General features: G+C 43.7%; 1 protein-coding gene and 1 pseudogene across 4 annotated transcripts in view; one reads left to right on the top strand and one right to left on the bottom strand.

The window, feature by feature from the left end:
- The window catches only part of ATP8A2 (ATPase phospholipid transporting 8A2), a 752,313-nt gene that overhangs the window by 56,827 nt on the left and 669,176 nt on the right, over positions 1 to 26,310 (bottom strand). For all 4 annotated transcript variants that reach the window (XM_053563905.1, XM_053563906.1, XM_053563907.1 and 1 more), the window contains 2 exons: positions 10,116 to 10,204; positions 4,280 to 4,384 (listed from right to left, as the gene is read on the bottom strand). In XM_053563905.1, coding sequence (XP_053419880.1) covers positions 4,280 to 4,384; positions 10,116 to 10,204 — 194 coding nt within the window. The remainder of the gene's footprint in view (positions 1 to 4,279; positions 4,385 to 10,115; positions 10,205 to 26,310) is intronic.
- LOC128566838 (MICOS complex subunit MIC26-like) lies at positions 13,070 to 13,741 on the top strand (annotated as a pseudogene).

The following is a 26,310-nucleotide window of genomic DNA, read 5'->3' as shown; positions in this document are numbered from 1 at the left end:
CCTGGAGAAAGTATTCCAACCAACCCAGATATTAACAAGAGTCTATAATGTACACAAACACTGCATCAAGAAAGACTTCCTTCAAGAAGGGCAAACTAAATCAAGACAAACATTTTTATTAGTGACCTAAAGCATTTTCTTACTCCACTGTACTTTCTGGATATCTGGTTCCCTGATCTCACTCTTCCTTATTACCAGCTTGGCTTCCCTAGGTCATGAGATTAGGCTCGTTTACATATAAAGTCCATAGGTTAGTTTTGGAAGACAGGAAAGAGCAAAAGCATGTTAATGAAAATTTAACATTTAACGGAACAGCGTAAAAGTATGGGGCTTAGACAAGTTCATTAATGTGCGAGGTTCAAGTATTTTATCGAATAAATAAAAGGCACACAGGGAAACTTAGAATATCTCTAGCTACCATTTCAAAATTATGATTGTACATTTGGCACAAGAGGGTTTTTTAAGATTAATACATAAAGATTTTTTGTTCTATTTTTCTATGATTACATTCCTAAGAAAAAGTGCTGTGATATTTGCCAGTAACTTGGACCTGGGTTTTATGACTTGGCAGAATGTCCTCTCAGGGGCCCTAAGGAGTGCTGTGGAATATGAGCTGAGTAACCCTCTGTAGTTAGGGATGCTGAGAGCCCCAGGGTGCCTAGGCTGGGGTTGGAACAGGAAGGGGAGGCTGTGGGCTGCTGGGGGGGACCAGCTCCTGGCCTCTGCATCTTTGCCCAGGTCTCTCCATCTGTGAGTCTATGTTAGCTCCACTTATAAGCAGTGAGATGAACTGCCCTCTCCCTAGAGGCTCCCTGACTGCATTGACTGTTGACATCTCTCTGTGGCCAGTTTCAGTGGGAGCCCACATGCCAGCACTAGGGTTCCAGCCTGTCTGAGGCTGCAGGGCCACCTTCCATCCTCCCTGCCACTGGACTTAGGTGTTTCAGTCAATCATTCAACAAACTTATAGTTTCTGTTATGTGCCAGGCTGACATCTTGATAGATGTACGAGTAAACCGAAAAATCAGATGGGGGTGAGGAAGAAGGAGTGGGAAGGTCTGAGAAGACACAGAAATAGGAGGGCTCAGAGAAAGGATCTACACAATCTTTAGAAGAACCCAGCAGAAGAAATCTTTACCCTCCACCCCTCTTGGACACAGAGCACACAGGAATCCAAGCAGGTGTCAAGGAAGCAAACAAAGGTGATTAAGAAACAGTTGTGAGGCAGCCCTCAGGAGGCCTGACGGGACAGCAGGACAGGCGGTCCCTCTGCAGAGAGCAGCACACCACCATTATCTAGTTTGCAGATGGACCACCCAGAAAATCTGAGAGCAATTAGGACAGAGAAAAACAAAGAGGGGGGGTGGCTGCTGCTCTGAGAAGGATGAGCAGTGCAGAGTCCCCAGATTACTTTCTGTATAGGAATCCCAAAGAGAAGCAAGACCTGGGACCATTTCTACATGGTGAAATTTACAAAGGCACCAGAAAACAGATTTTTAAAGCACATTTAAACTCTAATTTTTCTGTTTTCTGATGTCCATTTTAACATTTAAAAGTGAATTTTAACCAAGTGAATTTTTTAATTCAGTTTTTTTTTTTTTAATCAACAAAAAGCAATGGTTGGCTCATGCTTTTTTCTTTCTTTTCTTTTCTTTTTTTTTTTTGAGGCAGAGTCTTACACTGTGGAGTGCTGTAGCATCATAGCTCACAGCAACCTCAAACTCCTGGGCTCAAGAGATCCTCTTGCCTCAGCCTCTCCAGGGGCCCACCACAATGCTCGGGTGGTGTTTTCTATTTTTAGTAGAGACAGGGTCTTGATCCTGCTCAGGCTGGTCTTGAATTCCTGAGCTCAGGTGATTACCTGCCTTGCCTTGGCCTCTCAGAGTGCTAGCATGAACCACTGCCCCCAGCCTCATGCTGTCTTTCAAGGCTGACAGCTCACAACTTCTTTCAATATCATGACTATCTAGCCAGATTGTAGACTAGCAGTTGATTTCTCCTATTTCCTGCACAGGTCAAGCAATATACTCCCTTGTATACACTATTTCATAAACTCTAATCTCTCCCAAAAGTATTAGCCACCTTCTATGACAGAGAGGAAATCTCGTCACATGAAATATTTTGCACAAGGTCACACAGTAAGGTGGCTGAGCCAAAATTCAAATGCAGGCCTCAGGTCTCTACAAAATGCCTGCGGCCCTCCAAGCAGAGTGGGGCTTGCTCTCTGCACACAATCAGGGCTGTGCCTTGGGAAATGCCTCTTTTCTCTGCCCACAAACACACTCAGTCCTGTCTATTCAAGTCCTTCACATCCTCAGAGCCCTATAGCTCATCTGTCTGCAACAGGAATCCCTCCCTGATTATTTAAGCCAGGTGGCCTCTCAGGTCTCTGCCTCTTCTGAACATCCTTACTGACCCCAAGTTCAGGGCTAATTTCAGAATCTCACAGACCAGAATGAGACCCTGTCTCACATTAGAATAAACAAATCAGAGTGCATTCTTATACCACAGGGTTTACAATATTTTCCTTTAAGACGGCTGAAAGGAATTTTAGAATTTTGCTCGGAAATTCTCATTTTACTGAGAGATCACTTCAGCTCACTCAGCAATCACTATATATGTATATATACTTGAGATACAGGAAAGCCTGTAAGTTGTTTGTAAATATAATAAAACTTATTAGACTTATGATCCTTAGCAGTTCTTAAGACTGAGATTCATTTTGAACATTTATTAACATTTATTAACTTCAATTTGCAGGGGTTTCCCACTCCCCAAGTTTTGGAGCCTATGAATTAGTTTTTTTCAGATCTCAAAGAAGGTTGTAGGTCCTTGAAAAATCAGTAGGTGCTAAGCCCTGTGTCAAAACTGTATGACAGAATAGCCCTGCACACACCACGACCATGTGCTGCTTTTTGTAGGGGTTACACACAGATCTAACACAAACCCAGCCTCCTGCCCCCACGAAGTCACAATTTTAAACTTACTGAAGACAGTGATTTTTGAATCATTATGACTAATGATTTTTCTACAGTGACTAGCCTGGCTGCTGCACAATGAACACTTAACAAACTCACTTGCTAAAGATAAAATAACACATCAATAAACACAAAAACCATAACTTCAATCCTAAAACATCTAGTTGAAATTGTACTTCTAAAGCCTCTTGACATGCTTGAATTCTTCCTTTAAAAAAATAAATTGCTTTGTCTTCATTGCTTTTAATACAATACAATGTGGGAATATCTGAAGCAGTGGTTCTCAACCTTCCTAATGCTGCAACCCTTTAATATAGTTGCTCACGTTGTGGTGACCCCCAACCATAAAATTATTTTCATTGCTATTTTATAACTGTAATTGTTACTACTGTTGTGAATCGTAATGTAAATATCTGATATTAGGCGACCCCCGTGAAAGGGTTGTTCAGTCCCCAAAAGGGTCGCAACCCACAGGTTGAGAACCGCTGAAGCATTCGACTTCTAGATCTTTTGTATCATCTGAATTTACAGATTCCCTTCTTAGCATTAATAGGAGAGTTGTACTCAGAATTTTCTAAACATTCATATCCCTAATAATATAGCAGTGGCTTTCTGGTACACTGCAAGGTTTTTTTTGGCCCTGGGAGGGAAACTTCCTGTGGTAGCACACATACAGATTTTAACAGAGGGCGGTGCAACAACATTTAAACATATGCCATGAAACAAAACTCCCCACGGTCCCCACTTGGAGCGAGTGGCATCATTTGTTCCAGTAGTTCCCATGATTTTCCCCAACCCCAGTAGAGAAAAATAATTCATTAAAAACACCTCTCCAGTACCGAAGTGGACTTTAACAAGGTTCACACAACTAACTAATAACATGCATTATCTGGCACATAAGCCCTCACCACAAACACTGATCCTTGGGTGGGATAACTGGGCCTGAAATGCAGAAGCCTGGTTTCAAAATCCTCTTCGGTAACACAGCTAAACCTGGACTCCTCTGCCTTAAGATGATATTGCTGTGATGTCCATTTCTGCACACGGGCTGTTTTTCCACCTCCAGATCCAGTAATAATCCCAGGTCTTACCTGGGGACAGGCCCAACAACCCAGAAAGTCAAATTTCACATGGCCACAGAGAAAATACAACTTAAATCTCACTGAGAATAACCAAAACAATGAAAACTAAGCACGGTGTGCTCTCGTGGAGAGCCGAGATGAGAAAAAGACACGCAGGACGCAAGTGTAGGAAAGGCTAGAGGACTGTGTTCGTCGTGCGTGCTGAGAGAGCTGCCCCACCTCTTTCCATTACTGTCCCGAAGCATCTCCTTCCCCATGACTCTGGACTTGGTTTCCAGCTCCTGCACCTCCTCCAGCAATGTCTTTTTGCAGGTGTGCTTGGCCCTGTATCATGAGGGAAAGACAAAAAAACATGGCACAGGAACTTGACACAGCTATAAAGACCAGTGACTAGTTGCTCTCCTCTCAAGCCACACCCGATGCTGTCCGGCTGAGGCTTAGGGCTGCGTGGACTGTTCAAGGCATCTGTGCATGACAAGGGCTCCACCTCCACAGGACCATGAATATCAGGAGCCCCTCCCCTAACACCAAAGGACCAGATGTCTGTAGGTCTGGTGTGGGAGCCCAGTTATTCAGATGCAAAACCCTCACTGGATGCAAAACCCTCAACTTGGAGTCAATACAAATATCCAAGCACAGATTTTCCATCTGTCTTTTCTCATCATTAGGGTCCACATGCATAGGCCTCAATGGCATAATACAATTTACGAAATTATAAAAGCAAGTTGGCTTTTCTATTACAATTTGAACCTCTGCTCTTCTTAAACCATAGCAAGAGTTACCTGCACCCTTTTTTCCAATGAAAAAGAAACATCTCCCAATGTTCAGATAAGTGGTTGATCTCAGGGTCTTTCTAAAATTGAGACTGAACAAGGTTAAAATTGAACTACTGTTTGGAAACAACCTAGGTGAAGAAAAGGCTCAAAAACTAGCAGCCCACGGCAGGTTTCCTTATTATGAAAAGCAACGCATTGATTCAACTGCTATTCAAATACACAGTAAGGATGCTGCTGGGTACCAGGACGCAAAGACAAAACAAGAACAAACAGCAAACACATCTGCACAGAAATGGAAACAGTGTAACGGGGACATTCTGAGGACAGAGGTCGGTTCAGATACTGTCGCCCACCCTCCACCTTCAAGAAAAGAAAGTCTGTTAACACCAAGTCATCTCCCAACACTCAAGTTAATCTATAATGGAGTATTAGCTTCAAGAAGCTCGCATATGTGCCTGTCATCCTCTCCCACAAAGTAAACAAGAGAAAACCACACAGGTTTTAACACTTAATACCTTAATTACTTCAAACAGTGTCCTAAGACTCAGCATTGATAAAAATACTGCAGTTCAAAGCAGAGGCTGTGGAATTTTAATTTAAACAGTAAACGGGAAAAGAAAACATCTAACCTTTTAAGGGAAAGGAGATAGTCAAAAATTCAAATGTATACTGTTCATTGAATGTGTGCGGCCCCAAACTTTGCCCTTATCTCCAGGGCTTATGAGGCTAGACTGATAATCAACTGATTGGTGTGCCCTAGAGCCTGCTCTGAGCCGCTGGCACACACAATTCCCAGAAGGGCCATCTGGCTCCCCCAACTATTTTAGGACACTTCACTCCACCAGCATCTGCTCACCCTGGCCCTACCAGCAGGGCTAGAATAGTCCCCCTTGGTATCTTCTGGGCTGGCAGAGAGAGGGTTACCAAGGAGGAGGCTGGAATAGGAAAACATGGTGTCCTTAGGTAGACCTAGAAAAAAGAGACTCCAGCCCACCACACTGAAGCTGCCTATTTTCATTCATTCACTAAATGGCCTCAGAGGCAACAGCTTGATGTTCACAGGCCTTGTATGTGCTCTCAGTGGATCAAACTGCATCCGTATCCAAGAGTTACTCAGCAGTTCAGACAGTTTCCATGAGGCTACCTCCTGGAAGCTAGTCTGGGAACTTGCTATTGGGGAATACTCAATTGCAACAGTGGTCAGCCAGCTATTCTTTTTGCATGTAGCACTTGGGTACAAAGGACGCTAACAATTTAAAACTGCTTTCTCAAGCACCTTTATCTAATAAGGTCTGAATTGGAAAAATGATTCTAAAATCACCCCTTTCAAAGTCTACATGTGAATGGATTAAAACGTAATATTTATAGGTGACAGAGTCAGGCTGTAAGCATCAGCCAGTGGCACATCATTTGGGTATGACTATGAGCCAGGGTTTGGTGTGTTCCAAACTGCAGCTTTGACAGAGTAAGTGGCTATCTGTAAACGTGGCCCAGAGCTTGCTTCATCTAACTCCACATCAAGAGGCCAGATAACTACGGAAGGGTGGGGGTGGTTGGCTGTTGACACATGAGTGTAGAGTCATCTGTGACCTGTCAAGGGATACGGATTCCAAAGAGCTTTTAAAAGAAATAGATTGGTTTAGGATAGTGAACCTTCTGTCTTTTTATTTCTGAAGCTTTTTCCTAGACTCTTCCTTTTGCTTGCAAGGATAGTTGAGTAAAAAGAGAATTTTAAGTTCTAAATGTAGATGCAAAAGTAAATACAATGTGCTTCAAAAGAAATTAGTTTCATTAGAGACTTTTAAAAAACAGGCCCATTGTATATAGAAATTACTCATTACCTCTTATTTCCATTTAACTGCCTATCTGGGATTATAATAAGGAAATGAAATCATTCTGGAATTGGGGAATGTATGGTGCGATGAATGGTAAAGTACAGTAGATACAGATAGATAAAAGAAAACTGGTTCCTCTGTGTTCAGTGGCCTTGAGCTTTATATTATTTTAATAAAGCAATACTAACAAATTTCCCCTTGATGAAAATCTGAACATGGCAGCTTACCTAAGCATGCTATCATAGGTAAGCATTTTGGAAGAGTATAAGCTAAGGGATATTAAACTAGTCCTGGGCAATTTAAACTTCATGCTTCTAATAAAAATACTCATTAGCCAGGTATCAAATGTAATCAATCAATTATTTTAATAAAAGATAGGTTAGTTTGGTCCCTCATGATTAGCAGGGTAATAGTGTAGATGTTTATGACGTTCCAAATCTGATTTAAGATAGTCTAATAATGAATCTTCATCCAGAAAGTTGACAGACTTCATGGAAAAAGTGACTGAATTACCTCAATTTGCTTCTCTGTTCTTCTAAAATGGAAGCAAGAGGCTTGGGTGAAGAAAGGGGGAAAATTTAGATAGACAGAGCAACTCTCTTTCTTAAGCACTCACAGAGATGGATGTGGAAAGACAGGGCTACCTTGTGCTAGGAGTTAAAAGCCCTTTCAAAAGAGAACAACAGCCACCAACATCCAAAGCAGAAGGCTCAAGGCAAAATTGAAGAATTGCAGTAATACTATGGCAAGATCTGTAACCTGGCCATGTGCTGCCATCACAGAACAATTTCTAAAGTTGCTCCTTAATCCATTCACTGGGTAGTCAAGGTGCTTCACTGCGTTATCACACCTCAGTAAATATTTGACAACTTAAACCAAATGATGGGTGATTGGGGACGATCGGGACTAGAATTTTTGTTCAGTGTATGGGAAGAAAAAAATGACACATTTTCTAAAGCTGTAGTTCAGAAAGAAAAATCACAAGTGAAGCTATGTGGCCTTGGCAGAGGTAAACAAGTCAGAATGTGCCTTCTCTTATTGAGTGACACCTCTGAATTGACTTGCCTTGACAACAAATTTTCCAGGCTCTGAGTATAATATTGAGATATGATATGGGCTCCAAGACCAGAGGGAAAATGCCCAAATATACTCACAAAATCCTTGTTTTTGAAGAGATAGGTGACTGTAGTTGAGACATTAAGTAGATATTACAAATTGAGCATATATGTAATTACTCCAGGTGACACCAATATACACTACCTCTGCCATTCCTCCAAATAAAACAAAACAAAAATGTGTTTCAGGAAGTGACTCTGGAATTCAGCAGGGACCTTCCCAACTCAGCCCAGGACTGAGATACAGTCAGCTCCTAGGAAGAGCTGTGTGTTGGGTTCACAGTGCTGGTGTCAGATAGCAGGCTTGAGAGGGATAGCACACAGGGCCCACCTGCTCCCCACTGACCAGCAGCACCACCTCGCAGAGCCCTGGTCCCTGCACTAACCTGACCTTCCTTGGAAAGGAAAAGACTGTTACTCATTCCATATGGTGGAGCTATAAGTGTTTGATTTATCCTTGTTAAAACGTAAGTGGTGTTAATTTTATAGCACCAGGGGAAACCAAAAACAAGTGTCAAGTTTTAGGGAATAGATAATTTGCTTCATGGTGACAGGGAATTTTTTACTTGGAATGCACTGGAAAAGACCCAGAAAACAGACAAGGAGGCACAGAGACTTTGTAGTTTATAAACATTCTCTTTGAGACGGAAGAAAGATATTTTCGCTAAAGACTTTTGCAAATGTATAGTTTCAATAAAACACTTTTAATGACTATAAGATAGCATGGTTAAAATAGACTACTTTATACTCAGGTTACTATCTCTCAATCATTACATATTGAAAAAGCCATCTAATATAGGCAAGACCATGCTATGTTTATCTGAAATGAACAAGTCCAGCAAGGGAATATATTGAGCCAAAATTGGACCTATTGGCTGAAAATAATAGAATACTTTCTTACAGTACATTTATTAGATTAAGAAAATACCCTTTCTGGGTATAATATTTTCATTTCTGAGGATTTTTGTCCTACTATTTACAGAAACATAGTTTTAGCAAATAAAATGGAAATAGTGGTAAATCAAAGCACTTAAAAATTAGAATTATTTAATTTTTACTAACAGTTGAAAACTCATTGAATAGGAAAAGAAATAGGCGCTATAGCCTTCTTTTCTCTTCTCCTTGCATTAGGTATAATCAGTTGTCAAGATAATGCCAAAATGAAGACTTTTTCAAAAGACATCCTTAACTGTCAGACAAGAATAATTCTCATTGAGTATGGGAGTAATGGAGAGATAAAAATGAAATCTGACGTCTTTTCCTGAAAGGTGCAGATTAAACTCTCAATTCTCTACCTTAGGGCTCCATAATAATTATACTTTGCCCAAAGTAAAGCCAAGCTAGGAGTCTGAATTTTTCAGGGAAGTTGGCAACTATTTGTAGAGAGAACTGGACCCACCCACAACAAAAAAATCACTATTATCTCATTTGGAGTAACCTTTCCAAATGATGAAATTAAAATTCATGTGATCTTGGGACTTAGCTGTTTGATATTACACACAAGATATTTTGGAAATGATATATTTTAAAACATAGAAGCAAAATTTATGAATTAGTATGACTGAATTATTTCCTACGTTATAATTTCATTGTTGTGATTAGTTTATATATTTATGTTAAAATCACTCTCTAGAAGAATTTTATTATAAGGATTCCTACTGTGGATTGTTTGGAAAAATGAAGACTACTTCCTTCTTGTAATTTGAAATGACTCACACATGCACATATGACTTATATATACACAATTTTCCTGTCAGCAGGGGATTGAAAACCAGGCCATATTTGTGATCATTGGACAATGAGTTTAAGACACAGAGAAAGGAATTTTGAGTCATCCTTCCTCAACCTGATGGGGCAGGTTTGTACTCAGAAAGTTCTTCCTTATAATCATGTACAGAGCCATGCCCCTGGTGACCTCCACACCATCTCTCTCAGCGCTCCTTTTGGCCTATATTTTCATATTAAGATGAAGTACAAGTTAAGTGAGTAGGGCGCCGACCCCATATGCTGAGGGTGGCGGGTTCAAACCCAGCCCTGGCCAAACTGCAACAAAAAAATAGCCGGGCGTTGTGGTGGGTGGTGTAGTCCCAGCTGCTCAGCCAAGAGAATCACGTAAGCCCAAGAGTTAGAGGTTGCTGTGAGCCGTGTGACGCCACGGCACTCTACTGAGGGCGGTACAGTGAGACTCTGTCTCTACAAAAAAAAAAAAAAAAAAAAAGTTTTGCTGGCAGGGGGTAGGAGATCTGATTTTTCCAGAGCTTCTGCAGTGAAGACAATGACACAGACAGAGGAGCCAGACTTACGGTCACCACTTCATGTTTCGACTTACGCTCTCCACGCCACGTCTTCAATCAAACAGGCAGTAGGAACGAGAAATAAGCCTAACCAGAAGTGTGCGGAGCTCAGGACCATAGTTGCCTGCAAGAAACAGATGCGATGTGTGTATAAACACCTTTTCTTTCATAAACAGCAAGACATAATTTAATTAATGTAAAGCAGCCTACAACACAAAAGTACAGAAAGTATTAAACTGAAGGAGAGGCAACTCATGCACCTAGCAGGAACTGGAGCTCTGAAAGCCTCTGGTTTTGTAGTTTGACAAGTGTTGTCTCTTTAGAACTGCTCCGAGGCCCTTCTGATGAGAATGCTGTCCTAAATCCTTCCTTAAAGAGAAATGTTGGAGCCAACACTGCTTCACTCAGGAACAAATTGTGCCTCATCAGCAGAACTTCCTTCACTGCGCATTCATCTCCGAGCCAGTACCCAGGTCTCAGCTACCTGGTGCAGGGCATGGTGCTTCTCCCACCCAGAAAAACTGTTAGATGAATAGGTTATAGTCCTCACCTTCAAGGAATTTAAAATCCCATGGTATAATATACACCAAGTAGAGTATAGTAAATACAGTATGAATCATGAAAATATCCTATGGTGCTTCTAGGAAGACTATTTTTTTCTTTTTGTTTGGAGCCAGAATCTCACTCTGTTGCCCTGGGTAGAGTGCCATGGCATCATCACCACTCACTGCAGCCTCACACTCCTGGTCCTGGACTCAAGCAATCCTCTTGCCTCAGCCTCCTGAGTAGCTGGGACTACAGGCGCCTACCAGCATGCTAAGCTAGTTTTCTATTTCTGGTAGAGACGGGGTCTCACTCTTGCACATGCTGGTCTGGAACCCCCCTTGGGATTCACCTGCCTTGGCCTCCCAGACAGAGTGCTATGATCATAGGCATGAGCCCCCGTGCCCCACCTGGAAAGACCTGTTAAAGATGACAGACCATGAGAGTTGCCCAGTAAGATGAAGAGGATTTCAACAGACAGAGAAGATTAGAGGGAGGGAGTTTCCAAGCAAAAAGGAAAGATAGGCAGAGCAGCAGAGAACACAGTTCTCCAAGAGGCCGACTTTCCCCCCAGGACCCTGGGTCTGGGAGAGCTCTGGAGGACGTGGATAGAGAGGGTTTTAAGGAACAGAATTGTAAGGCCAAGTTAGCTGTTAGGTGAATTGAAAAGAACTTGGGGCCAAAGCAGATGGAGGGAGGAGTTTAGTCTGAACAGAAATGAGGGCTGGGGAGCAGATTCTTTACATTTGGGTTTCAAGTGAGCAAAGGGTGGAAGCACGGAGTGGGCCAGAAACTGGCAAGCTGGCTGGGAAAGAGAAGCTACACAGGAAAAGGTCAGAGTGAAAAGTGTGACCACACCCTTCTCCTTCACTGGGTTTTCTTTTCTGGAGTCCTCAACCTCTTGGTGCTCCTGGAATAAATGTTTTGCTAGAACTCACTGAAAAGTGGAGTGAGACCTTTAGAAGGAGGGAGAGGAAAGGCAGAGAGACCAAGGGACAATTAACCCAGAGACCCTTGCAGAGACTTGGAGGGGCTGAGAAAATTTGGGGGCATGGGGCAGCTCCCATTGTACAGTACTAGGAGGTGGTCCACCTCATTCAAGCCCAGCGTTTCAGCATCAAACACTCCCTGGTTTACGTCCTCTGTTCCAGCAGAGGGTCCCATGGTTCATCTGTGTCCAGCATTCCCTGCTGTGGGGTCTGCCCTCACAGTGTCCTCGCCCCAGTCCTGGGCGCCCCCCACACCCATGTGGCCAAGCCCACAGCTGGCCACAGCCCTCTGCCTCTGAGCCCCATCATAGAGTCCTGCCCATGGCACTTGGCATTTTATGACAATTAACCTGAGAAGCAGTGAGGTTTGGGGGAAGAGAGCCCAGCTCCAACCCTGGCTTGGGGAGGACCTGTTCTCAACCACGAGTACTAACTTTTGTAAAAAAAAAATTAAACTTTAAAAATATGTGAGCACATGTCTCCCTATTCAATGACACACCTCAGAGTTCATCCTAAGGAAGGCAATGTGTAAAAAAGTACAAGCATATTCGTGAGGGTGCTATGCTATCACAGCAATTAGGAAAAAATGGCCAAGAAGAGGAATGAGTAAAGATATCGTGGTACTTGCATGCAACAGACCTCTGTGAAATGATTAAAGTGATACATAATGGTATTTGCTGACAGAGAGAGATGTTATATTACATTGCTAATGGAAAATATGGGTCTTAAGATAACACCTCACAGGGGACCTATCGTGGGAACTGTGGCTAAGGAAGTGCAATTGGCCTGAGCTTCAAAATCACCCTGGAAGTGTTACCCCAGATGTGCACAGCTACACAGCACCACATCTTACACGTGTAAATGTCAAGGCACATCAGTATGTACCACACGTTTTGTAGTCCTATTTTGGTATGTTCTCCCCTTAAAAAAAAAACATTGTAGGATGTCAAAACCAGTGAGGTGTCCCAGGCCCCGATGGAACCGAATGCACCTACCTTTCACTAATGTACATGCTTGTATGTTCAGGAAAAACACATGGAATGGTATATTGAAACGAGTATTCTTTGTAGCAATTGGTGACTGGTATTCTCATCTATTTGTCTATCTTTACTCCCTGCTGCTTCTACAGAAAGCATGGACTACTTATTATAACGTACAACATTGTATAACACACACTGTAACTCTGTACATACCTTATGAATATTTTGAGACAGACTGTGTTACGGTCTATGATTTCACTTCTAAGAAGACAGTCGACAGCATCTTTTCTAATTGACCCATGCAAGTTTCCACTTGCTCAGCTTACAGGGGTTGCTGGGAGGGATTCATTTATTTTCGTTCATGCAGATTTTATGTTTCTTAAATTTTGTGTATCTAAAAACTTTTGTAATGACCCACATATAATATGTATGTATAATAGCTAAACTCAACTCCCTCTCTTGAATCAAGAAAACCACATGTTCAAGGTAGTTCAGAGGTCTGTGGGGCTGGCCAGCCTGAGCATGTTTACCTTCAAGGAATGCAGCACTGAAAAAGGACTCCCCCCAAAAAATCAAATAAGACCAACGAGCTGTTCACTCTACTCAGTTCCTGAGGGTTAGTCCAAATATGTAGAGGAGCCATGGACCCAACTTGAAGGAAGCATCTCACTGCTGTGACATCACTGGGGGCCAGACACAAGCTGGTGTCGGGAAACATACTCCCAAACTGAGCCTGACATGCAGAGTTTGGTTTACTGGGGCTTAGACAGCTATGAATATCTCCAATGTGTCCCATCTGGGTTTTCCCAAGACTTGGTGTTATCCATTTTGCTGGCTTTGTTGGACTTCTGTTGGCTAGAGTGGCGGTTCTCAACCTGTGGGTCTCGACCCACAGGAACTGTATTAAAGGGTCATGGCATTAAGAAGGTTGAGAACCACTGGGCTAGAGGTTCAAAAGTAAAGAAGCTGGTGTAGCCACCTGGTTTCATGGGATTAGCTGCCTCTACCTATTATCCACAACAAGCCCTCACAATTGTCCAGGTCTGTGGGGAGAAATTATACAACTGGGGTTTATGAGTCATAGAGGATTTGCAGAAGGGGAACTTTCAAAAGCCAGGAAATGTTAAGAATTCACCTGGAAATAAGTAGAAAACTCCAGGCTCTGGCCCATTTTAATCAGATGTAGGTAAACATTAGAAACTCCATACAGTAAATCAATATTTCTATAGAAAAATGGCAGGGAAGTCAGTACTGAATGTATTAAACTGGAATTCTTCATCGGGAAAAGCCATACTAGTTATCTTGGATGATATCATCCTACAAGCAAACTAATCCGAAATCCTGTCACCTAGAGATAATGTATAAACCTTAGAATTCTTCATTCTCATGTTGCTATTCATGCACGTAATTAAAATCCAAGTTTAAAAAGGAAAGAAAATTCGGAGAACTCGTAAAGTTACAGAAACAAGGAAAAACACGGAAAGGAAAAAAAAAATTCTAATCCATCGCCACCGAGCAGCAGTAACCCAACAACAGTGCAGCTGTGCTATAATGACATCTGGGTTTCTGAGAATAGCTGTAGTTGCGATCTTTACCTGCTCACCTCAGTCCTCTTTGTCCCTCTCCTTCCTCTCAAAAAAGGCTGTTCTGTTCAAAAGCCAAGGGAGCTTCTGCTTTGTTTTTGTGGTTTGGCTTTCCAAAAGCCTGTTTTCCACATGCATGTCAAAAGTTAAATCCTCTTCTCTTTTTAGTATGAACCCTTTTAGGAAGGGTGGCAATGCAAGTTCCAAGTCGATTTGCTCAGGGTGCCAGAGAAACAGTTGAATAGCCAGGAGCTGTGCACTCCTCAAAAGAGCTAAGTGAGAGGCAGGTGTGCTGAACACCCATCACCTGCTGGGTACACACATTCTAAGTACACCAGAAGGAGACAAGCTGTAGCTCTGCAATGCAGAAGAGAAAATACCATGGCCAGGTACTTCGAAAGCCCACACAAACTTGCCACAGGACAGAGGGAGCAAATTCCAAGCAAATTCCTGAAATCATGCATGTCTACTCTTCCCCCATACAATGTCCCTATAAGCCTGGTGCCAATTTTAAGCTTAGCTTTCCTGAATACAAGAGTTGTTATCTCCTTTCAATACCCTGGCACATCCTCTGAAGATTCAGAAACTCTGTGTGAATACAAATGAAGTTTTGAATAAATCACCATGTGACCCCAGTGCACCTGCGCACCTCTGATAGCTCAAAAACCACCCTGCGCACCTAGTCCTGATGCGGACCCAGCAACCCACTGGCGTGCCTATGACCCCGGCACCAAGTACATGTAAACCCACAGCTGCTGGCACAAGAATCTGCCAACGTGGCCTCCCTATCTCCTGCAAATTACGGTGGGAGGGGTGAGGCAATTGCCTATAAAATAATACTCCTAAAAAATTTAGTGTCATTAAAAACAAAAGGTAGAGAAAACACACTATTTTTTTCTTTTCTTTTTTTTATTGTTAAATCATAGCTGTGTACATTAGTGCAATCGCCTGTACCCATTCTAAGATGCACCATAGATGTGGCCCCACCCATGACTCTCCCTCCACCAAAACCTCCGCCCTCCCTTCCCCTTCCTTGGCCCTTTCCCCATACTCTTGTGCTATAGTTGGGTTATAGCCTTCATGTGAAAGCTATAATTTAGCTTCATAGTAGGGCTGAGTACATTGGATACTTTTTCTTCCATTCCTGAGATACTTTGCTAAGAAGAATATGTTCCAGCTCCATCCATGTAAACACGAAAGAGTAAAGTCTCCATCTTTCTTTAAGGCTGCAAAACACACTATTTTTGACAGTGGGCTTTATCAATGTTTTTCTCACTGAAGCATAAGAGAGTTTTATCAATAGACCTTACTATTTTTTGAAATGCCAAAAGTCAGTGGTGGTTTATTAACATAATAACATGATAACAGTTTCTCAAAAGCATGCCTTTATATTCTTAAGGAGCATATTCACCCTCCAAGATGACCCGAGGCAATGCTTTCTGGAGGTTATAATTTAAATACATGAAAATGCACAAATCTTAAGGTCAAAGAGTTCTGACAACTGCCTGTACCACCCCAAACAAGGTCTAGAACATTCCACTAATCTAGGGCCCCTTTCGGACAATTCTCACTTCCCACAGGCAATCACTGCCTGACTCTTGTCACTACAGTTAAGTTTTGCCTATTCTAGAATATCACATAAATGGAACACCAAAGTACGAATTCTTTTAAATCTGTCTTCTTTTACTCAACATAAGGTTTCTGAGATTGATCCCTATTGTTGCACACATCTGTAACTCACTCTTCTAATTTTTTTGAATAGCATCTGTTGTATGGCTATTTCATAATTTGTTTGTCCAAGCTCCTGTTGATGGATATATTTAGGTTATTTCCAGTTTAGGCCTATAATTAAGAATAAGGCTGCGATGCACATGCTGTACATGTCTGATGTGTGTGTATGTGTTCATATGCTTCCAATTTGGTGAGGTGAGCAACTGGGAGTGGTGTTGCTCTGTCACATAAAAAGTATATTTGATTAACTTTAAAAGAAACCCATAAGGAGTTCCCCAAAGAGGCTGTCTGAATAAAGCAAATGTAAGAGCACTCCCCCTGCTCCATGTCTTTGCCAACATTTGGTGTTGCCGGTGTTTTTGATTTTAGTCTCTCTAACGGGTTACTAGGGTCATGACACTGTGCATGAGGCGGGGCTGCCCTGGCAAACATTATTACCATCCAGGAGCTATTTAAGGCAGAAGCTTCACAAGAGGGGGCCACTCTCCACCAGCAGGCAGGAAGGATCAGACAAAGTTAGAAGCTCTGGAAAGGAAACTGATGCAAACATGGACTCCCTCCCCAAGACATCCAGAGTAGAGTGTGTTCTTGTTTCGAAATGAGGGTAACATTTAAACTTTTGTTTTGATGGTGAGAAGACATTTCCTAGTTTTCCCAAACAGGGTATGAAGAGGTAGAATGTTGTTACTGGACTTTGGCTACTTACTCGAGAGAAAGGTGAGCCCCTTAAATTCCTCAAATTATTAATTTGTTTTCCTTTCACAGTAATGGTCATTGTTTTAACTCCCTATTTTTCTCTTCAGCACCCAATTTTACAGAACAAATGTTTGATCTAACCCAGTGGTTCTCAATCTTCCTAATGCCATGACTCTTTAATACAGTTCCTCATGTTGTGGTGTCCCCAACCAGGCTGGAAATCTAAGATCAGGGTACCAGCATGCTCAGGTTCTGGCAAGGGCCCTATTTCTGGCTTGCAAAAGGCCCCCATCTCACTGTGTGTTCAGATGACTTCTTTTTCAGTGCATAGACTCTGAGAGAGTGTGAGCAAGCTCCCGGATTTCCCAGCTTGTAAGGGCACTAATCTGATCGTAAAGGCCCAACCTTCATGACCTCAGCTAACCCTAGTTATCTGCTTACCTCTTAACACCATCCCATTGGAGGTAAAGACTTTGACATTTGAATTTGGGGAGGGATATAAATGTTCAGCACATAGCAAGCATGGGCAGACCGCATTAAGATCCTCATAGGGCTCTGCCATTTACTCATCACTTCACCACCCTGCCTCAGTTTCTCCCTTTGTAAAATGGGAAAAATATAGCACTTGCCTCATGGGGTTATTATGAGGCTTAAATGAATTAATAAATGTAAAGCACTGTAAAAAGTGTTTGGCACTGGGTACACTTCAGCCACATTACTTACAACTGATTTCTGGTTTACACTACTGACTATGATGACAGTTCTTAAGTAGACATCCTAGAACATGGTCATCAGAGAAGTTAAAAATTCATGAATGAGTTCTAAGGGAGAATCGGGTACTAAAGAGAATGATCTGTTCCAATTGCCAGGAGAAGGCTTATCCACCACTGTTCCCAGAGGGGCATGAGAGTTGAGCTGCATGGTACAGAAGTCTCAAATTACATTTGGAACAAGGTGTTTACAGGTCACAGACAGTGAGTGTTCACAGAGAAGGCTGCAGATAGAAAGCTAAAGTTTATTCCCTATACTCCAGTATAAGCATCATCCCCTGGCACTTAACGCCTATTTGCTGCCTTTTGTTTTTATGAATTGATGCAGAAGAATCTCTCACTGTGCAGGGCTACCCCAGGCTTCTCATCTTCACAGACTACTACCCAGGATGCTCAGACATTGCTCTCTGATGGGGAAGGATGCTCTCCAATAACTTTCTGTCCAAACAGAAAAGGAAAGAAGAAGGTATCATTGCTCACAGCAAGTGCTGTCCACAGGGCTACACAACACCAGGCTGAACATGGTGACTGAATCCCAGGCTCAGGAAGAGGAAGGTGAATCCCAGCCCAGACCGTGCTCTGGAGCCTCAGCTGTTTCCAGGGGGCTGAAGGGGCTGTGGGGACTCCTCCAATTACACAGAATTCAACAGCCCATGGCCATCTGCTTGTCTAACTGATCACAGAATGAAAAGCAATTTCAGAGCCTGAAGTCTTAGAGACCATCGGGGCTGTCCAGCTTTTCTGTACAGTAATTGTCTCTGATAATGATAAAGACTACTCTTGTCCCCACCGCAACAGCAGGCTTACAGGTGCTGATGAAAAGCAGCCACCAGCAGGGCTTGATAGTAGTGACCCTGGGAAGGATGATGCTCTGAGCTTCTACTTTTCTCACTGGAATTAATGATGACGATAAACAACCGAGGTCACATAATAACATGTATGGGGGTCATTATGAATGTTTTGAGATACACAAAAAAATCAAGAAACATAAAATCTGCAGAGACAGAAACAATGAATCCCTCCCAACAACATCAATGAGCCCAGCAAGTTGAAACCTGTGTGGGTGAATGAGAAAGGACACTGTTGACTGTGTTTCGTGGAAGTGAAATAATGGATTGTAACACAGTCTGTCTCAGAACTTTCATAGCAATATACATATTCACACAAACATTTCAAATAAAAAATATTTTATCTCCCTGAAAAATCCTTATCCATCACTTCTCTGGGCCAAGCTTCCCTGTATCCTAAATGAGAAACCAGTGTGCTAGTAGTTATATCAAATCACATGCTCACAAGACACAGCTGCCTGGATTTTCAGTCTCACCCAAACATTTGGAACACACATCATTTCATATTACAACCAATAACATTTTCATAATACATGTGAGTGACTTTTTTTTTTTTCCTCTACAACCAGAGACCTCAAATGAGTATCATTTTTGAGATACAACATCCCTGGGCCTCTGAGGGGCATGTCCTCTCTCTGCCCCTGTCAGAGACATTCCATGGTGAGTTTGAGAGTTAAATTAACAGTCTCAAACACAAATTTGGGGTTGAAAATAATGTACATTTTATCGTATAATGTATAAATCAGTGGGCACAGGACATTCATGGCCAATGAAAGCAAGAGCCAAGGATGTTGGGGGCAGCATAGAAAGGCCTGAGCAACTGACCTTTAACCATACCATGACTGTGCTCAAATCCAGGCTCCTCCTGTTCATGGCTATGGGTCAAGTTGTTTTGCCTTCCATCTGGTTGGATATCTTAGGGTCTATATCTATAGAATTGAGATCTACGAGAAGGACTCACAGGAGGGGAGGGAGGTCCACTTGGGAACAGCCTTCTGGTCCCCTCCTCCTCACTAAGCAAGGTGAGCGTGTGCCAAGGGGCAGAGCTGTGGGACGCGTAGGGACTGACTTAGCAGCTGAGTGTGGGGGACAGTGACAGCCGTGGATTCAGGTACACCTGGGATGGAACTGTGTCTCTGAGCCTGGCCCTGCAACACTGGAGCAGGTTAAATAACCTCTCTGTGCCTCAGTTTCCTCTCTGTAAAATCAAGACAGAAGCAGGGGCGGCACCTGTGGCTCAGTGAGTAGGGCGCCAGCCCCATATACCGAGGGTGGTGGGTTCAAACCCAGCCCCGGCCGAACTGCAACAAAAAAATAGCCGGGCGTTGTGGCGGGCGCCTGTAGTCCCAGCTGCTCGGTAGGCTGAGGCAAGAGAATCACATAAGCCCAAGAGCTGGAGGTTGCTGTGAGCCGTGTGACGCCATGGCAGTCTACTGAGGGCAGTAAAGTGGGTCTCTGTCTCTACAAAAAACAAACAAACAAACAAAAAAAAGACAGAAGCAGTGCCCAGCTCCAGGCTGGTGTGCCTCATGGGCGGCGAGCCGTGTTCATGCTCTAGTACTTTCCATTCTACCAGAGCTCTGGGCCGCCCTGCTGCCAAAACCTTCAAAAATAAGCACATATTTCTTCCTTCTTCAAATCCCACCTCTCCTCCCCCAGTCCCAGCATCTGTATAGTACCAAGTGCTGATCTGGAAACAGCTCTGACTGTAAAATGACTTAGCAGGACTCGATGAGCTCAGTGGCTGGAACTCGGTACCAGGCGTCTGAGCCCTTGCCAGCTGGCTGCCATCCAGCCCTCGGCCGGCCTTCCCAGAGCAGAACAATCTGGGACTCCTTGATGAGACATTTTCTCCAATGTTTGCTTTAACTCTGACAACTGCAACTGAAATTCAGTAGCTGCTTGTAGCTCCCGACCCCAGGGACTTCTGCATATTTCTCTCGCTCCCCAGCTCCTCCCAGTCCCCTATCTCTGTCTCCCTCTCTCCATTTCTCTCTTCCCCTGTCTGTCTCTCCGCCCATCTCTCTCCCTCCTCTGGTTTCTCTCACTCTTTCCTTCTCTGTCTCTCTCTCTCCATCTCTTTCCCTGTTTCTCTTTCTTCCCCTTCCCGTCTCTACTTCTGTCTCTCCCCTCATCTCTCTCTCAGCTCACTCTCTCTTGCTGTCATCCTTTCCACTGCTCCTCTAGTAACAGAATTCTTTTTTTTCTTTTAATAGAAAAATGTTCTTGGGGGAGAAAAGACTTGACCTAATAAAGATTTTATGACAACCAATGAAAACTGCAAAAAAGTATCCATCCCAAGTACCAAATTGAGAAAGGAAAATAATGCTTTCTACTTTTAAAGTTGATTTCTTTCTTTCATGAAACCAGTAACGTCATAACCACCACCAACTCCACCTCCTTCTACCAGTGCTTTTTGGGTACTTCCTACGTGCCGATCTCAGTTACTTCTCAGAGATGTGAAGATGCAGGGAGCACATGCCCCCAGATCTCATCTACAGGAATCTACATGCATTTGACAGGCTGGGCAAGTATGGCAGACTCTTAATAGTTATTTGTCAATTCATACACACTGCTGGATGCACATCAGGATTTGGCAGCACACGCCTTAATCACACTAAGCCCCCAGTATCCCACATCATACACATGCGTATTTTTATATTTTTGTCTAAAACTAACCTTCACTCCTTGCCCCTCTTCCCTAGCATTTCCCATTTCATAGTGGATGTCCTGGCCTCAGCACAAGTGACACAGGCCTTGGTTTCAATTTCTGCTCACTTCTATCAAACCCCTTTCCTAGGTACTACCTTGTATATTATTATTATTATTATTTCTAAGCCCCACAAAAACTCTTGCAAAAGGGTTACTAATTGTTCCCATTTTCAGATGAGGCAACTGAGGCTCAACAACTGAGTTTAAGTCCACACAGGAAGAGGCACAGTCAGGGTTTGCAGCCAATTCTCTCCAACTCAGAGATGCATATTCTTAAAAGACAATGGTTTTACTGTCTACTGCATAATTTACTAATATTTTCTGTAGTATAATTTGCTAGCCTTTCAATAGCTTTTATTTTAATCAGTTATAAGCCCTTAAATTTGCATCATCCAGCTTCCATTTTTAGCTCCAAAATCCCAATCTAGCTTTACCATATGTAAGTTAATTCTTTAACTACACTAACCCTTATCTTTTTCTACTCTGCTTAAAACATAACAGTTTAATAATTAGACTGTTCCTGGGGAATGTTTCATTCCCTGAGCACACTGCAGTTGTGCTAACTGAGCAAGCTGTCCTGCATTACTCAGTAAAGCAGAAGTTGCTATGTCCTGGTACTCAGTAAACAACACTGATCATCATCTCACAGTGTAGACAGCTGGTGTGGTTTGATTGCTTTCATGGTTCCTCACTCTTCCTCACTGTTCCTCAGTAGTACAAGTCCTACTAAGGTAGGTGCCTATGAAGTAAAAATAATACCTTAGTCCTTAAATCATCCCAGAGGGCACTGGCAGGTTACAGAACATAGTCATCTATCACCTAATGATGGGGACATGTTCTGAGACATGAAACAGCATCATTAGACAATTTCTCTGTTGGGTGAATATCATACAGCATACTTACACACACTTGGATGGGACGCAGCCTGTACACCTAGGTGTGTGGCATAACCCGCTGATCCCAGGGCATGGAGCTGAACCACATGTGACCATGCTGATTACTGTACGCAGATGAACTGCAACCCCCATGGCAAGTCTTTGTGTACTGAACATAACTAAACAGAAAAGGTACAGTAAAAATACAGTATAATCTTAGGTGACCAGGGTTATGTATGTGGTCTGTCCTTCACCAACATGTCATTATGCAGTGTGTGACTACAATCATGTTACAAAAGGGATGTAATCTGAGGGAGGAGAGGAAGCTGCAGTTGGCAGCACAGCTGCTCTCCGGGGAGATGAAGCTTGTGGGTACTGATACTGACCTATCCGGGAGGTGCTATGATTATTCCGAGACTTTCCAGAGAGGCTAGGCCTCCCACACAGGGACTATGGGCTATCTCAGACCCTCTCAAGGTTCAAACTCTGAAGGAAAATGCTCTTATACACTAAAATGTGGGCAAAACAGAAGAAAGGCCCCGCTCAGTCCCTTCCCCTTAGTGCAATGCCCAAGGCTCTAAGCCTAGACATGAAAACTCTCACTTGATAATGCTAGAAATCTAGCAGTCGAATGCACCGTTCCCCGGGGGAAGTGAACAGGACGCTGCTTATCTCGCCAATACCTGCCACTGCTTATCCAGGTGGAAAACATCAGAGCCTATTACGTACCACATGCACATGCTTCCAGGTAGATTAAAGACCTCACAGTGAAATGCATTTACAAATTTTTAGAAGAAATATAGGAGAGTATCTTTATGACTCTGACTAAGCTTCTAGAAAACACACATACACAAACAGCAAAAACCATGAAAGAAAATAGATGAGCTGGACTGCGTTAAAATGGAAAACGCATAAACAACGGTAAGGAAAAGCCACAGACGGAGAGATTTCCAATCTGCATTCCATTCTGGGTTATATACTCTCAGGAAACTCATCTATGTCCACAAACAGATATGGTCAGGAGTGTTTGCTGTAGCATTTTTGGCAATTGCAAGAAGAGAAAAAGAAAACTTACATGTTTATCAATAGGAGACTAAATAAATTTTGGCATATTTATATAACTCAAAACAGCACTAAAATGAATGAACTACAATTATATCACTATGGATAAACTTCAAAAACAATTAAAAAAAACCCTGCTATTGAGGAGGACGATACATATGACATAATCTCTTAATATTTATGCTGAAGATATAAAGGTTTCAAACCCCTACAATACTCATACAGTATTGCTTGTATTTTCTACAGGTTCACACATAGGATACTGTTTCTACCTCAAGGAGTGTGGAGCTAGGAGGGCACTAAACAGGGGGCTGTGGGGGACAAACAATGTGGTCAAGTTTTTATTTACTTTCAAAAAGATATAGAGCAAATAGCAACTTAATATTTGAATAGGCTGGGTTTTTCATTCCCTGGCCTTTGTCTCTCCATGTGAAATCTGCCACAATTTGGATATAGTCCATTCTTGGCCCTAGCCAGTGGCACCTGTAGACGGAGGCCCTGCAGGAGATGCTGGGTTTAAGGGGCATAGGAATGAACTCATTAAAGTTCAATCCAGTGTGTTCTGTGCCAGGACTGCATGGAGAGTGAGAGGGATGGTGCTGGCCCTCAATCAGCTTTTGGTCAGGGCAGGAGGAGTGGATACTTCCAAGGCAAGGCAGAGTCACATGGGTTCTAGAAGAGAGGAGGTCCCAGCTGTAGGGTCACTGAAGTTCCACCCAGTTGCAGATCAGAGGAGCACTTCAGCCAGGGGAGGCACAGAGAACCCTGCTGGAAGCTGCAAGGGGTGGGGGAAAGAATCTGTTCTGTAAAAGAACAGCAGTGAGCTTGGGTTTAGGGCACATTTGGGGAGGGAGGCCTGCAAAGGATAGAAGCCTGTCAGATGGAGTAGCTCAGACTGAGTTCAAGAGACATCAGGGAGCCACAGGAGGTGTTTTGGGCAGGGAACAGCCAGCTTCAGGTACGGGAGCATTCAAAGTGCAGGCAGTATCTGGGAGGCCCAGGGGGAGGCCCCTGAAGGAGCTGGGGGCCACGCCTGGATTGGAGGGATGGGAAGAGAGTAGGGAGAGATGGGATCTGAGGCTCTGAGGCTCAGACTCTCCCTTTCTGAGGCAAGTCTGAAAGTTCTGGTTCTAGAGAGAGGCCTGGGTGTGGAGCACTCCACAGAGATGCACATGTGTGGCTCATGAGGGTGGTAGTGACACCTGGGAAAGTCGCAGGACATGCAACATTCCCAACCTTTCCTATGAATTATTATAGCTCATTTCATCATCCCAATAACCCGCAAGGAAGGCATCATGGTCATCCCCCTCTTACAGACAAGGTTACTCATCCAGGGAAGAAAGGTCAAGTGGCTTGGCCAGGAACACACAGCTGAGACACTGCAGAGCCAGGACCAGAACTGGACCCTCAGCTCAAGCTCTGTGCCTTGCAGAGTCCCGTACCTGCTGGAGTCATTTGCACTGCGCTGATGAGTGAACCTGTGGCGATGCATGACATTACAAAGAAATGGAATACACAGTAAGGGAAGGCATGAGGCTAGAACCTGGGGGATGCCTGTCTGAGGAGGTAGGAGGAAGAGAAACAGCCAGCTCTCCATGATGCCCTAGTGGGAGGAGGAAGACCCAGGTTGCAGCTGCACTTTGAAGGTGAGGGACATTTTAGGAAAATCAGAGGGGAAGTGTGCACTGCAGCAACATGAGTGAGTAAATGTGGGGTAAGCCCAGAGGGATTCTGGCAGGAAGGCAAGACAGCAGAGGGAGGGAGACAGGAGAGATAAGGAAGGTGTTGGGAGCTGACTTAGAAGTCAAGATGACACCGTGAGGGCCTTCTGGGTGCAGGGAGGGTATTGAAGAACTGGTGGACAGTGGCCTCTACCTCTTGGGTGGGGAGGAGGTGGAGTCAGATGTTTAGAGCAGAGCAGCAAGGAGCTGAAAACCTCTGACACCACTTTGTGGGGAGTGGAAATGGGAGTGAGAGAGCCCAGCCACCAGCATGAAGGGATGCCTGAGTTTCAGGCTCTAGATCAGCTGACCTGCCCAGGAAGTGCTGGTAGCCTAGTAGCACAGGCAGTGAATGACAGGGGGACATGCCAGAACCAGAAAGGGCGAGGGACCTCAGGGGCCACATCACTTAATCAATGGGTTTTGGAGCTCTCTTGGTGGAAGGAAGACCAAGACTTGGAGAACTGGTAAGAGTGGATTTATGGAATTATTTATTGCACACCAACTGCAAGTCTGAAAGGCTGATAAGGATGGTGGAGGCAAAGAGCAGTGTTAGCAGAAAGGAGGGCTGCAGGCAGTAGGAGAACAAGGGATTGTTGTGAGTCAAGGGAAATTGGAGGCTGAGATCTCATAGAAGACACAGGGTAGCTTGAGGGTGGGGCCCCCGCCAAGGGGTGGAAGGCGGGTGTGGAAAGGGGCCTAGAGGAGACTGAGCTGGTCCAAGGACCATGAAGACATAGTAATGGAAGAGTTGTCCAGACTGGGAGAAAAATTGCAATGTGGTAAAAATCAGGAAGGAAAGTGGAAAAACAACGTGATCCAGGGTGGGTGGGCTCCAGCCAGCTCTGCCACAGCTGAGGGGAGGACCTGCCATCTCCGCCCTGGGGGTGTTGGTGCAAGGAACCAGCGGGGCGGGGAGAGGGGACACAGGAGGCTCCAATGGCTGGAAGGGCAGGACAACTGCTGGGGTAACACCTCCAGGATGACAGCTCAGAGAGCACCATGGTGTTTCCACCTTGGTCTCTGTCTCCCTCCCCTTTGCACTTGTGGCTGAACAGGGAACCACCCATTTCCCCAACCTGGTCAATTTAATGTAAGTTTCCTAGGCCTAGGTAAAGGAAGAGATTGTATCTGTTCTTTTGTAGGGCTATATAAATACCCCTAGATAAAGGACCCAGGGGGAGATTTTTTTTCTGACTTGGGTTTTTTCCTCTGCCAGGAGCTATGGTGCTTTTTCTCTGTATTTTTTTTTCTGTAAAATAAATCCTGTCTTACCACTGATGTGGGGTCCATGGATTCATTCTTCGAATCCCTGAGACCAAGGACCTACTGAAGAAGAAATTTCAGTAACAAATGTCCTTCCCTGACCAAGAAAGGGAGAAGATGCTAGAAGCAGATGTACAAACTAGACAACAGATGGCTTCAAATAGGACTCAGGAAGAAGTCTGCACACTTCCGGTCACATGCTGGAACAGATATCATGTCAGTGGACTGAAAAATGTTAACAAACAAACAAATAAATATCCCAAACCAGATAAAGAGAACTACCAGCTCAGTAGATTGGAAACTTTAAAAGGAAGACACTGCATTTCAGTACCTGTAAGGAGCCTACTAAGACGAAGGGTTCTATGGAGAGGAAAATCAGTATGGTACCTGGGCAGAAAAGGAGAAGGGAGCCCACCAGTGAATTAGAGAGCAGTTCACTTGGGGAAAATGGCAG

The sequence above is a fragment of the Nycticebus coucang genome, chromosome 15 (assembly GCF_027406575.1).
Source record: "Nycticebus coucang isolate mNycCou1 chromosome 15, mNycCou1.pri, whole genome shotgun sequence".
NCBI classification, from domain to species: Eukaryota; Metazoa; Chordata; class Mammalia; order Primates; family Lorisidae; genus Nycticebus; species Nycticebus coucang.
This window is presented reverse-complemented; position numbering and strand designations above follow the sequence as displayed.